The sequence below is a fragment of the Megalops cyprinoides genome, chromosome 15, assembly GCF_013368585.1.
Source record: "Megalops cyprinoides isolate fMegCyp1 chromosome 15, fMegCyp1.pri, whole genome shotgun sequence".
NCBI lineage: Eukaryota > Metazoa > Chordata > Actinopteri > Elopiformes > Megalopidae > Megalops > Megalops cyprinoides.
In genome coordinates, this window is record NC_050597.1 from 25,012,819 (window position 1) to 25,027,889 (window position 15,071).

At 47.8% G+C, this 15,071-nt stretch overlaps 1 protein-coding gene across 1 annotated transcript in view; it reads right to left on the reverse strand.

Moving 5' to 3' along the window:
• LOC118790114 (PH and SEC7 domain-containing protein 1-like) overlaps positions 1-13,831 on the reverse strand; it is a 30,235-nt gene extending 16,404 nt beyond the window's left edge. The window contains exons 1-7 of the mRNA XM_036546943.1: positions 13,703-13,831; positions 12,122-12,601; positions 4,513-4,698; positions 3,817-3,897; positions 3,339-3,451; positions 2,991-3,049; positions 2,456-2,545 (exon numbers count right to left, since the gene is read on the reverse strand). Of these exons, the coding sequence (XP_036402836.1) occupies positions 2,456-2,545; positions 2,991-3,049; positions 3,339-3,451; positions 3,817-3,897; positions 4,513-4,698; positions 12,122-12,601; positions 13,703-13,773 (1,080 nt within the window). The 5' untranslated portion in view covers positions 13,774-13,831. The remainder of the gene's footprint in view (positions 1-2,455; positions 2,546-2,990; positions 3,050-3,338; positions 3,452-3,816; positions 3,898-4,512; positions 4,699-12,121; positions 12,602-13,702) is intronic.
• Between the last annotated feature and the right edge of the window lie 1,240 nt (positions 13,832-15,071).

Below are 15,071 nucleotides of genomic sequence, written 5' to 3' on the forward strand. Positions count from 1 at the left end.
CATTCACAAAATATCTTTTGATTTTTAGATAAAGCTAAAAAATTCAAATGTTTCAGCTTACTGCCTTCTTAAGTGGCATTGTGTTATTCTTTTGGCATCCTTTTTTAAAGCTATCTCTACAGCACCACAGTGGATGTATGGGTCAATTAGAGAAATGTTGCTAATCAGTTATTAATTAGATACTCGTGGTCCAAATCCAATCCAAAAAGGTACATACATTTTTAATAGGAGAGCCTTTTGCTCCTATTTCAACCTACAGGTTAAAAAGAATTTCACTTACTTCATACTTAAATGTACTGTAATAAATGTTTTTTCATAAAGATTAGGCTAAAAAAATTCAGTATACCACTCATCAGTAAATCAATGATAGCGTATTACTTAGTTTACATATTTTAGAATAATGAAAGTATGTACACATTTGCATATAACTATCTTTTTTTTTGTTCATGAACAGCAAAAAATCAGCTGTGTCATGCCAATAAAGCAAATTCAGTTGAATTAAAGAGGGGAACTGAATGTGAATTTCAGCTGCACCTTTACTGGTTGCATCTCAGACAAGCATTACAATTTTACAATGAGCTCGGACCAGAAGCAGCAGCATTAAAATCTGCTGTGCCTTTGACACACAGTAAACAGTGTCTAGCCTAACTACTTGTGACGGCTATTCAGAGGGCCAGAGAGACAGAGAGAGGGGGGAAGAAAGAGTGAGGGAGAGATAGACAGAGAGAGAAAGAAGGAGTTACAGAGGGAGAGAGTGATGGAGAGAGATAGAATGCAAGTGCAGGTGGTGGTGGTGGTGGGGGGTTGGGGAGTGAGCGAAACAGAGATTTCCGTAACATTGCACAGAGCGCTAAGCTATGCCATGAATACTTTACTCTAAGTGCCGGGGGAGGAACACAGCCTGGCCATTTCTGTAGGATGCCAGCCTGCGGTGCTCAAGGAAGGGGGGGGGGGGGGGGGGGGGGGGGAGGGGGGCAACCGGTGGGAGGATATAGGGAGGAGGGAATTACATGGATCTCAGAGAAGGCAAGAGACAGAGAGACATGAGAGAGAAAAGACAGAGAGAAACCAACACTACGACAACAGAGACACGAAGAGCGATAAGGTCTCCTGGCAGTGATAATACATATGTGATGAAAAGAGAGAGGGAGAGGGAGAGAAGATAAAGGGGCAAAGAGAGTGGGAGGTGTAAGTGTTCAGAGGGACGGAGCGAGGGATAGAGCAAGAGACAGCGGGATGGCCAGAGGAAAGAGAGAGAAAAGAGACAGAGTGGGAGGCAGGAGTTCTTAAAACTCCCCCTGAATTTAAGCTGTGCATTATCAAAACGGTTACTCTATGACAATCTGCTTCTATTCTTTGTGTTGTCTCTCTTTGTACAGCTCCTAGACACAGCACAATACCGGGTGGACAACATGCACCGTGCATTAATGAGAAGAATAACATTGTGTCAGTCATTTCAGCAGCTGTCCAACTCCAATTATCACACTGGACACCATTACCTAATCGTTACACAGTACAGCGCCTGCTTATAATGACAGTTCTATCTTTACCGCACCACCACCTGTGACTAATGTAAGGATGCTATTTTTATCCCACAGTCCCACAGGAGAGGGAAGGACTGACCTAAACAGCAGAGTTACTAGTACGAGGTAGATCATGGCAGAGTTTGCAAGGACGTACAAGGTAAGCAAAACATTTCTGCCACCAACTCCTCAACAGAGCCTTGCTTTCATACTTGATCGAGAAAGAAGAGACATCATCCCCTTCTCCATTTTGACTCCTAGCAAAGAGCGCCACCAACACGTCAACCAATGGCAGCAACTGTTGCTGGATGGCAAGATCAGGTCTCACGAGGATGTGTGCGGTCGCAGCCAGTTAGCGCTGGGCTCGAGTAAACCAACCATGCATGACTGCACAAGCGTAAAATCAACCATCCAGGTGCATCCCATGACCACAGCCCTCTCTGTGAAACACTTCCACCCTCTGCCCCTGACACTGTCCCTGTCAGACCGGCCCAGAAGGCCACGGGTCGCAAGTGACAGCCTCACATCGCTGTTATGGTCCCTCTGGAGCCACATGCTACCCTTGGGCATTTATCAAGAGCTTAATAAGGAAGAGAAAAGGAATGGACTGGAGAGCCACAGGAACACGCAGACCCATGTATCACTGTATTTTTAGCACCATGAGCATTAATTCATCAGCATCCACTGATGAGTCACTGGAAAGTCTACCTTGATTAATCCTTCCCAGTGATAGGTGCGTGTGTGTGTGTGTGTGTGTGTGTGCGTGCATATGTCTGTGTATGTCTGGTTATCTGTGCATATATATATATATATATATATATATATATATATATATATATATATGTATATATATATATATGTGTGTGTGTGTGTGTGAGTGTGTGTGTGTGTGTAAGCGTGTGCACAGCAGACCAAGCTCCCCAGCTCCTGACCTTGAGCAGGTCCTTAGGGAAGTCCTGTCCATCATTCAGTCCCTCTAGATTCCCGATGAACTGCATGCAGGACATCCTCTTTCCAATGTTCTGTGAAAGAGAGCAGAAAGAGTCACCAGAACCACCCTCCTGATGGACTCTTACAGTCTCCATGCTACACACAGGAACTGAGTGCTCAGGGGTGCCGTTTTCAAGGGGAAGATGTTCACTGCAGCATCAAATTGAGCCTGTGCCACTGTTCTTCTCTTCCCTCACACCAAATTTAACACCCTGTGACTCATCTTGGCTGAGGTTCATCAGGTGTTAGCACCACAAACTGAGGACCACCTGGGCACACCTGGTAGGCTGGACTAGCCTTTTGTTAGTTTCTTATTTTCTTACCACTTTTAGGTTTGTAGCAGAGCACAAACCAGAGCATGTAAAATGCTACCAGCAGATATTGAGCTTGTTGCCTGCATTGGTCTACATCACATTAAGTGCCCCCCAAACACACAGCCAATTTGAACCAATGCCCTCATCCCACCCCGGGACTCACATGGCCATGCAGGTCAGTGTTGAGCAGCATCAGGGCGCAGGTCAGCGTGTGGACACTGTCTGTAATAGAGAGAGACACCAGTGAGGGTTACACGGTATCACAAGAGCTACACTTCTGGAGGAAAATGACCAATTTCATAAAGTTTCCTGATATGACTCACCATACTTCATTGATAACATTAACAAAACCAACCGTTACCAACATAGAGGTGTATATACTTTTGGAAGCTGATGACGACATGACAATTTCCACTGTAAACATACAGGAAGTCTTATGAAATGGGTTGAAACACACCCATGCAAACATGCTCATGCAGGTACACACAGGTTAGCCCTGATCTCCTCTTACCTTCAGATGGGATGGCGTTGGGGTTGCAGTGGAGGTACCTCCTCGAGAAGTGGGACAGCACCCGCTCCCTCTCCTGTGTCTCGCCCATCAGGGCAAACTCCTTCAGGAAGGCCCTGCAATAGAGAGAGGGCCCGGTGGACTTGACAGCATGCCCACACATATGTGAATCCTATTTATTCCCCGCTGTGTGGCAGGGAATATTGAAAATTCCCCCTTTTAGTTGTCAACAGAAATCTGGGGTTGGCCACACAAAGCAAATGATGGCCATAGAGCTAAAAGCACTGCCAGGAGTATGCACTGTGTCCCTCTTTTCCTTCTACAAGGGAAAATAGCAAAATGTGTAACATTCCCTCAAATAGAGTTTGGATGATACAACTTATGAAAGACTGAGAGTGTTTTCTGGTCATAGATAAAATGCTCTTTTTCATTTCACATAAGAGTAAAACTGGGATTCTAGTACCAGTTCCCAAGCTTTTACCTTAGCGCCTGGTCCAAGGTCAGTCCTGTGAAGTTGAAGAACCGCAGATATTCCTCTGCCACCATCCGACTGAAATCATTGCTGCAGACAGATAAACAGATAGACGGACAGATGTATCAGGTGTCTTTGGCTGAGAAACAGGCAATCACTTCCGTTTCTCAGGATTCAGGTTACTGCAGCCTACCACAAGCTGGCAAAGATGAAAATGTTAAAGGTAGTTACTAAAATTCATTGCTAAAGTAGTCCGTTAAAAACACATTCTTTTTTATCCACACCATCAAACAGTGACTCAGCCCAAAGACACAGGCTAAGGGGGACCTGTACCAGCTAAAATCCACACTGAGCAAAGAGACAAGCTGTAATAGATCTGCATCAACCTCTGATCCTGATCCATAGGCTCAAAGGCTGACCCATTGAGCGTCAATATCCCCTCAAAATCTAGGCCCAGCAAACAGAGTGAGAAGATAGCACAAACACTCTACCAGTCTTTAATCCAGACCCAGCAAACAGAGATGCAAGCTGATACTGGTTCTACACCAGCCTGTGATCATGATCCACAGGCTAGAAGAGGATCAGCACCCTCTCAAAATCCAGACCCAGCAAACAGGGAAACCGGATGGTACAGGTTCTCTACCAGTCTAAAATAGATACAGCAAACAGGGAGACAAACCGCACAAGCTGTTTCCGAGCACTCACTTCTTGCTCAAGTGCCTGGCCACGTCGGACTTCTTGAAGCCGTCCAGGTTGAAGAGCCTCTTAGCCAGTCGCTTGGCGGCCTCCACGTCGGCCTTGTTGCCATTGCTGAGCGTGTCGGTGCTGCCCAGCCGGTCACTGATGTCCGGCTCTATCTCCGAGTCGGTGGCCAGGCGTGGGGGCCTGTCCCTGTGGGCAGAGAGTGTTTATTAAGAGGGCTTATTGCTTCAGCATGTACCTGCCAGGCCAGGTGGAGCCAGTGGAACATACAAACAGGTAGCTGACCCCGGGACTCACACCCCAGCTGCACCTTAACATCATCCATTACCATATTGACTGTCAAGCTCATAGCCAGCAGGTGTGTGACAAAGCAGCAAGTTTTGAAAAACACATTGCTAAGTCTGCGGGGGGGGGTGCGTCATAACGTCTCCTGTGTCAGGAAGTCTAGCTTGACCCCAGAAACGGAGAGGGAGTTGTGTTGCTGACATCCTGCCCGTGTTTTACCCCAACCACGTGCCTTTTTTTTATTATCTTTTTTATTTTCAACAAAGCGCACGCACGAGACCACGTGAGGCAGACTTCCAGTTCGCATCGTGGCAAACCTCCCTTTCATTGTCTGCCGCCCCGCGGCGCCTTTCTGATCAATGCCAGCTAACAACAGGCAGCGACCTGTGTTTGCTTTCGGTTCCTCTCCAGAGTTATTTTTAACGGCGCTGTGCTGTAAACATTGCTGTTTGGGACGCAAACAAAATCCGCTCCCAAGTGGTTCTCTTTCTATTCCTGGCCTGGCTAAGTGCTGCGGGTTATGCCTGTTAATTAGGTTTTTTTTTAAGTTGAAATGTCTTTTTTACCACTTCAAAGGGTACGGCGGCAGATATTTCTTAATCTTTCCTCTTCCCTCTCTCTGTATCCCTCTCCCCTATTAAGCCTCTGTTCTTCTCTAAGAGGTTCAGAAGTGCAGCTCATTCTCCCTCTTTACTGCCTTAGTATAGAATGAAAGCACACTTCACCGTACGACTGTATCCACCCTGGCATGGCTAATTCGGGTGAGATTTTTATCTGAGGATAATTATCACTCCATTAATGAGTTTCCCTCTGACTGGTATCAAGGAGAAATGACATCCATACATATTAGACACACATAGCCCCTCCATAGCCTTGTCTTATGTGGAAAGTTTCTGTAATGGGGTGGTTAGTGGTTACCTCAGACTGAAAGTGTTTTTGGAAGTGCTCCTTGACTGACATACTCATTTTCTAATGATATGATACAATGAGTATACTTTCAGGAAGATGTTATATCACACTGGTTAACACAGTTCTGGAATGGAAGCAGTCTCATGCAGCAACACAATTCACTTCTGCCAAAAGTTAAGGATCACTCAACACAAGGTTCTGCCTCATGGTAAAAATTCACAGTTGTTATGAGCTGAATTTTCATACCATTCCATCAGCAAAAAGTAGTACATTTGCTTGTTCTTTCTGACAGCGATCCAGTTTCAGGAAGGTTACTGAGAGAGCAGAGCTGTTGGCACGACTCTCCTACACAGTCAAATCTTTTCCTTGATGGCAGCAGCGCCCCGGTCTTCACAGACTGGGCAAAACCGCAATGCCAACTAGCCTCAGCAAACAGCCCTACCTGACAAACAGCATGTTCCTGTGGGTATACGTCCCATTCGGCTTGGTTTTAAGACTTCTTCTGCCATCAAAACTCCCGGTTTGTTTTAATTCCCAAGAAAAGAAAAAGGACATGATCCAGACTACGGTGCTCCCCTCCCTGGTCACTGCGGTTGGTTCATCCCAGAGGCCTAGCAATGGCCCCTTCCAAGCAGGATGGTCCACCACAAAGGAGAAGGAGGGGGGGCAGGCGGGGTGGAGGGGGGGTTACTTTGTTTATTCTTGAAACAATGGGTTCGTGATCCTCTCCACACACACACAAAAAAAGACTTACATGCACTTTCCGGCTCATTCTCTAGGCTGAAGGGAATGCTAGCTCACAGCTGCAGACAGAGGCCGACACGCTCCCATCAGGGAGTCTCGTTGGAGTCTTTTAACACCATAAAGACAATCTTGTCATTTAAAACCGCTTCTTGCCCCTAATGGCAGGAGTTATGTTTTTTTTCTCTTTGTGAAACACAAAGTACAGGCAATAGGTCAAATTAGCAAATTAGTAGAAAACTGGCACATTCATGGTCATATACACACACATACATACATATACAAACACACACACACGAACACATGCACACACATACCCACACACACACACACAAATAAATACAAAGCCAGCTCCTCGTAGACTCTTCAAAAGCATATCCACAGTCTCATTATATGTAAAGCAAGGCTGAGAATGGCCTGTATCCAATCTATCAACTGAACGTGACCCTTGGACATCATCATATCCCTCCCATGAGAGGATATTGTTACAGTGTTGATGTCCTGTTCTGATTTTCTGTGCACAGGCCCTGTTAGATGATTATCAGGCTCTGGCAATGCTGTGAGTGCTGAGTGCTTTTCAGCCCAGGTGGTGACAGACACATCCCCCTTCCCTTTGTGTACCTGGGCTTTCTCAGGGGCCACATTCCTACTGTCACCTGAGACAGGCCGCGCCCTTGACTGCGACCGCACCTGACGTTCAGTGCCAAGGCTCAACGAGACGGTGTGTGACAGGTGAAGGGCTCCCCTAGCATCTGTTTCCAACCACCTGCCTAAATATTCGGTATTTACCCACTCAGCGAGGCTGATCAGCCTTTCTTACATAAGGTTTATTTTCACCATGGCTTCTCTATCTGCTTTATAAGCATGATACCAACTTATACCTGAACAGAACAGACTTGATTACACATCTAAAATTTCCCTGTTGGGCAGCCATGATGACAGAGTGACTGATCTGTATGGCCACCATTCCAGCTGACACTGAACTGCACCAGTTCGACTTTGCCACTTTGGGGACAGACACACTCTACAGCAAACACATTTAAGGAACCACACCAAATCCGTCTCTCTGACAACGCTGAGCGTGGTGCGCCCCGTCATAACGTCAAGGCCGATATCCCACGTTTCAGCACAATGTGCCATTGTGATCACCCCTCCTGGCGGTTAATCATTGCACCCGATGCACAGATAGAGCCGGCATTACCTCAGGACACACAAATCACAGACCCCATCAGACAGTCTCTGTAGGAGTGCATCACAGGGCCCGCTGAGGGGGACCACAAAGCCTTTTATCCTCATGAGTCCCATGCTGTAATCACCCTGTCTTTCACACCACTGTGGATTAACTGTTTCCCAATGATTCATTATGACTGTTCTCTGTCTACCTGTAGCTCTATTCGGATATAGGAGTTAACAGCACCCCCGGACAACGGCGCCTGTTAAATGACTTGATGCCGATCACCTGAGCAGTCAGACCGGGACGTTTTACGATGCTACTGACCTTAAATGCCCTTGTAAACCTTTGTGTTTCCCATCGTAAAAAAAACACTCAACTCACCGTCTTGCTTCTCCTCTTCAAATAGTCCCCCTCTCTGTCTCTCTCTCCCTCCACTTTTCAGTCTCTTGTTAAAGGCTAGCAGTTTTATACTTTGACAAACAGACACCAGGTAAGGGGCAGAGGGCACTTACCTGGGCCTGGGGCGGTAAGGGGCGTGAAGGTACCTGTCCTCCTGTGCCCTGCCCTGCCAGCACAGCACAGAGCGAGCCATCCTAGCGGAGCCACGCCCCGGGCTGTCCGCGCAACAACCAGGTCACTCCGCCAATGCCCTGCCGGCGCCTCCGGCCGGCCACATGACACCTGTCCCCCCTGTCCCTGGAGAGGTCCCAGAATGCTCTCCTCTGGATCTGTCAGCCTGTCACCGGCTTGCTTTACCCCTCTTCCCTCCTGCTCTGCCACCTTCTGTGCTTCCTGCACTCTCACCCCCCTCTGTGCTGGCCTTTTTCCCTCTTCCCGTCCTTTCTTTTTCTTCTTCTTTAATTTGTGTTCTCCTGACGAGCAAGCCCTTGTCCAGCACTGGCTCACTTCTCCCTCCCTCCCTCTCTCCCTCCCTCTCTCCCTCTCTCTCTCTCTCTCTGGAGCTGTTTCTGACCCCCCCCTTTACCCCTCCCCCACTCTCCTGCTCTGCAAACTTTAGAAATGTCCCCTGCTAACCTTGCAGCCAGAGCATGGCACAAACTTGATGTGTTCCAGGTTCATTTCTCACCCTGTCTGTTTCACTCCCTTTCTCTCTCTGTGCATGCATACGTGTCTCTCCCTGCACAACTCTTGCCAGCCCCATAATTTAGTGCTGCTGGACAAGGTATGCATTTCCTCTTTTCATAAGCCCACAATATCTCTCTCTCTCTTTCTCTCTCTCACGCACACACACACTCACACACACACACACTCGCATCACGTCCATGATATCAGGTTCAATACAGATATCACATTACCAAGAATATAGCAAGGGAAACCAGCAAAGGACAACAACGTGCAGAAACCCTATGTAAATACACACTGATAAGCATCAGGCAGGCTGTGGTGAGAGCCGCTATGTTTTCCTGAAAGCTCCATTCACTCCCTCCCAGAGCAAGAGGGCAGAGTGCTTTACTCTGCGTGTGAGCGTGAGGGGACGTCTCAGGAGGGTGATGTTTACCTGGCTTAACCGAAACTGACAAAAAAATGACCTCATATTGACTCCATCCTGACTCTATCCTGACGCAATTCCTCAACTATGTTAAATTAGGAGCAGAATATAGCAGGATGTTGTCTTGAGGAATGAACTATTTCAAAAGCGGTGGAGAACAGAGATACTTATGATGCTGAAAGAGTTACTGCTGCATACCACGCATTCAGGAATGCATTAGCCTTCAAGCAGGCCAATTTACAGCTGAATGCCTGATATTCAGTTGTTGTAAATCTGAAGTAGCCCGTAACTTAATGTTTCTCTAGACCCTGTTTGTGCAACAACTGCAAATACCAAATCTGGCACTGATAATTGTTCTGTAAGCTCTTAATAAGTTTCATGCAAGCACAAGGCTCCAGTCAACAGTGCTCTTTTCAGGGAGCGGTCAGACTGAAGGCTGGACTCGGTCCATTAAACGGCAGTGTCTGGCAGGGGTCGTGTCCCACTCTGTGGTAATGTGTGTGTGGCCTGTTGTCATCCGTACTGTGAATTCAGCTGCAGCTTTAATGGTTAAGACGGCACAGCAGGCATGGGCCTGGCCTCACACTCAACCCTTCGTTTTGGTTCTTTTTCTATTTTAAACACTGAAATCACAGGGTCCAGGAAGTTAATCTGCTGTGTCCATGGTGACCGAGAACGGCTGGCCGGGCTCCAGATCTGATTGGCTGCCTCACAGGAAAAGGAGTGCAGGTGGCACAGCAGGAGGGGGGGGGGGGGGGGGGGACAGCATTTATTTGCATTATCTTACTGGAATAGAAGCAGTAAATGGATACGCAGACACATACTGCACACACACACACACACACACACACACACACTCTCTGTCCACACACACACTCTCTGTCTTTTACTCACAGACACACACACACATACACACACAAACAGAAACTCTCCCTCTCACACACACACACACATTTACATTCATAACCTCTATCTCACCATACTCCAGAACAGATTGGTGTAGATTTGACTGTGTCATAAAATTATCGCAGGAACAAAAATGTAAATTTGCAGGAGGGTTCTATTTTTCCGTCTATCACCATCAGGAGAGAGGCCACTCAGTAATCTCAGAAACCCTGCCCCCAGACTGGCCACAGGGATCATGTACCCTGCACCTCTCTGCAGCTTTTTCCATAGACTTCCGTTCAAATCTAAATTAATGCTCCTTTCCCACAGGGTCTAAAAGTGCCCGACCGTCTGCAATGGCATCTAAAAACTACTGACAGTTGGACACTGTGCAAACACACCCTCTAACACTGCAAACAGAGCAGGACACAGCAAGAGGCTCAGTGCCAACACCCTCAAAATAAATTCTGACACCTTCCAGGATGAAAAGATTTCACCACTTCAGTCCCCCTCTCAGGTCTGCACGAACTCTGAGTCAGCTGCGGCAATGGATTGGCAAGGGAGCGCAAGCTGTCCTGTTACTTGAGGAATTCCTGCTCACAATCGGCTACTCCTGCCACTTACTCCCGACTTAATCAATGTCAGACTCAGGGTAGAATTTACCCACAATTCTCAAAGCAAGCAAGATACTTTTTCATTTTGGCTCAATGAAGTTTCAGGGCACATTGTCAGAACTCGCTCACTCTCCTGTTTTGAGTAAGCATGCCTCACTGGTGCAAAGCGGAAGGCCTGATAATCACTGTGGCCTGATAGCGCCATCTAGTGGCAATCCTCACATCTTAGGAAATGCTGGATCTCTGAAATCTGTTTTTCACAGCCACCTTGGTTTACTCTTTCAGTGTATCAGGACACAACTACACCTGTGAGAGAACACTCCCACCTTCCTCAAGCTTCAGAAAGTGATATGTTTGTTTCACTGTGTGTGGCTCCTGGATTCAAATTTGGAATCAAAACTGCCAAGTCATTACAAGGAAAAGTGACTAAGAAAAATTACAAGGAAAAGATCCTACCAGTTTGCTCCACAACCATACTGGATTCAATGAAATGTGCCACGCCATCTTAAGGGAAAAAGACACTTTATTTTAATATAGTGCCAAAATAATCTGGGAAGCTTTATTTTTGCTTCTGAATGAATAGCACTTCTGCTTAAGACGACTTGGCAGTTTTGATTAAATCTAGAGATGGGCTACAAAGCTGGCCTGTGCTGGAAAAACCAAGGAAGCAGTCGCTAATGCAGCTGCTGTGATACTTCAATATTTAAAAACCCCGAGAAAAAATCTGTCTGGAAATGTTAAAGTACTCGGATGATGAGAGCCGTATGTCACCCAGCAGTGAACCTCGCTGCCATCTGTCCCCAGTGAGTCCAGAGGAACGCACAATGGTGACAGCGCTATGTGTCAGTTTAATATTAACAAGCACATAACTTTTGTGTGCTACAGGTGAATGAAACCAGTGAGAACAGGTAATAGCTTATAATGGCTCAAGCAGTTGGGGGGCTCGTAACTGAAAGGCTGCCAGTTCAATTCCCAGGTGGGCCACTACATTTGGCAAATTACCAAAACCAAATTTTGCCAGTAAATATCCAGCTGTATAAATGGATAACTAGACTCCATTATACTGCCTACCCCTGGTTGCTTGCTGTGATCAGAGGTGGTGGTACACTCCTTTCTCCTATCCATACTCATGTCTTCACTGCTGGTAGCACTGATGCTAATGGGTGCCACACTGTTAGACAGCCTATGACCACAGTATGCTTGTATGAAGGCCAGCACCACTGACACTAGTGGGCTGTGCTGACACAGGTCCGCAGGACAATGGAAATTGCAGGAAACCTGAACTAATTGAGCCTTCCTGGTACAAATCCAACAGTGCAAAGGGCTATAAGGTTATTATTTGTCTCACCCATATGCACGGAAAGTCAGGTTAAGTGACAGTACAAGGGTGGCTCTGGGAATCAAACCTGCAACCACAGAAGTCTCCCAACTGCTTTGCCACACTGCCGCCATGAGTGGGGTAAAGTGTGGCCCTGCCTGATGTGCAACACTGACCTGGGGGAGTGTGCGTCCTTCCGGCGCTCTGGCTCAGACCTGGAGCTGCTCCCTGGGGGCGTGTCCTCTGCGGTGCTGCCCAGCCCCTCCCCGGACGGGGGTTGGGTGGAGTCGGAGGCGCTGCGGGTCCGGGCAGGGCCGGAGGCGGTGGCGCGGGTGGACTCGGACACGCTGGGCGCCTCGCTCTGGGCCAGCGGGGCGAAGCTGAGCTCGATGATCTGCCGGGCGCTCTGGCAGATCTGGCCCTGGATCTCGGGCGTGAGCGTGGGCAGGTCGAAGGTGAACACCGGCTGGCTGGACGTCAGCAGGTCCTCGCTGTCCAGGCTGCTGTAGGACGTGCCCTTGGCCCGGTGCGACTCCATGATGCTCTCGAAGTGGCGGCTGAAGGTGTCCAGGCCGTCCTCCGAGATCCGCCGCGGGCTCGTCACCACGATGGGGGACTTGAGCGCCCCGGGGTAGTCGGAGAGGCTGCCTAAGGGCCTGCACAGACACACAGCACAGGCAGAGACGGGTCACTGACCCTAACACTCCCATAAGTCCGCACGCATTTGCTTCTGGGTCCTCTGCTGACTCCCATTCCACACTGGGCATAATTATATGCACGTTGCATAATTACAGAGTACACATAATGCACACTGCATAATTATTCATGAAATCCAGCTATAAATAACCCTGCTGGTAAGATGAATGAATATGGAGTGATTATAGTACAAATCTAAGAGAATCCACTCTGTGTGAGAGGAAACTACAGTATCAATGATAATGATTTGTTTAGCTCTATTTTTAACATAAACCATGGAACCAAGGGATAACTGAGCTCTAACTGAGGTCTTTCCTAAAAGCTGAATGATTGTTATTTTTGTGCATACAAGAAAAGGCCAACATCTACACAACATATTGTAAACAGCCAAGATTAGGCAGCCTTCAGTACACCGTGGAAAAATTTTGATTTTAGTTGCAATTTCCTCAGCAAAGGAAAAAAAACTATACTATAAATTCTCCAGGTTCCACCATTAAACTATGCAAGTAATGTAAATGCTGGTGATAAAAAACTATCATGGGGTCATAGTGCTGACCTCCCACTTCTGTGCAATGAGTCTGTCGTGTTTTGTCAGGACTTGCGGTAATATTGATCCTCACACAGACTTCACAGTGACACCACTGCCCTTTAAAATGACTTCCAAAGAGAGATGAGCAGCCATACAGGAAGTTGAAGTAACGTAGCATACAAAAGCACAAAGCAAGGGGTCAAAATGAAGCCTGAAAGTGAAACATGAAAGACACCTGATACAGAACGTGACAGACGAGTCCCATGTCAATCTTTCAGACAGTGCTGCTATAGCTGGTGCTTTCCAAAAAACAGAACTGCAACAGAAAAATGACATTATCACAAAGGAAGGGACGTGTGTCAATGGTCATTGACCATCAGGTGAGAGTGGACAAAACTTTAAGTCTTCAAATATACATGTGGCATTAAACCATGTAAAAGGAACGTGTTACAAAGGAGCAAATGATAGCTGATGGAGCATGGGGATGAGCTGAGGTCAGTGCTGGCCCAGCTGCAGGTCGAGGGTCTCTCACCTCCTCAGCACCAGGCTGAAGACGTCGTCCTCCTCGCGGGTGGCGTGCTGCCTCTTCTTGTAGCCCTGCATCCTCACGCTGGCCCAGCTCACCACCTCCTCCTCCTCCTCCAGCTCCTCCTCCTCCTCCTCTTCCTCCTCCCCGTCCGTGCGGCCGCACAGCGTCCCCCCGAGGGGGCTGCTGCCGGTGCCCGAGGTGCCCATCACGCTGCGGTTGCTCCCGAAGGCCGAGTCGGCGTCCTCCTGCTCCGCCAGCACCTCGTCGATGTTGGTCTCCCGGTAACAGCGCAGCGGCACCGCGTCCAGGTCCGTCTCCGAGTACTTGATGGTCCGGCGGATGATGCCGGTCTTGGGCGACGCCCCCGCCGCCGCGGGGGGAGGGGTCACCAGCTCCACCTCCACGTGCTGCACGTTGTGGCTGGCCAGCCGCTGGGCCGCCTCCTCCCGCTCCTTGTCCTGGGAGATGGGCATCAGGGGCAGAGAGGTGGGCGGCGTGGGGGTCGGGGACTCGCTGGAGGTTCCACTAGGGGGAGCAGTTGAGGCATCTGGAATGTCTTTACAGGTAAAGCATGTGGAAAAGATTTTTTTATTCATTTAGATAATGTAAAAATCACCAAACCTATTTTATAATCATATATTTGTAGATGATAACTCATAATGCATACTCCATTTCAACATTAAGCAAGATGGTTCGATACAATTTAGTGAACTCTTACAATGGGGCAACATTCTATCGAAATCTCAAGCAGGGCCTCTGTATTATTTTATTAGGGATTTATCTGTGCCCCACAAGCTCTTTACCTGAGAGGAAGGCTTAAAACCTTGAATCATTCTGAGAGGGACAGGACAGGACGTCTACTTAGGGGCAGCAGTGCAGCCTAGTGATTATGGAGTTGGGCTTATAGCTCAAAGGTTGCTGGTTCAATTCACAGATGGGCTGCTGCTGTTATAGACTTGGTCATACTTCACCTGAAAGGTCTCAGCTGTTTAAATGGAAATTATGCTTCAGATACAAGTGTCTGCAGAGCAAATTTAATGTATTTAGATCTTACAGTCCTGGACAGTCTGCAATAAATGAATGAATAAATCCTATCACAATAAGGACTTTAAAAGCAAAGGCCATAAACCCAGCAGACTGATGAGGGACATTAGGAAAACGTGTTAGCACAGCCTTCTCCCTCTGTCTACTGCAGACTCCAGCAGTGATCAGTGCCTTCCTCCTGTAATCCACTGACTCACACCGGTAAAGTGGCTTGACGTCACGCCGGGGTGGCGCTAACCCGGCGCGTAATTGGATTGGGGTTGTGTTGTAAAGCTGACGGTTTGTTTTTGAAGGGATCCAGGTGAGCGGAGAGAGAGGGGGAACGTCA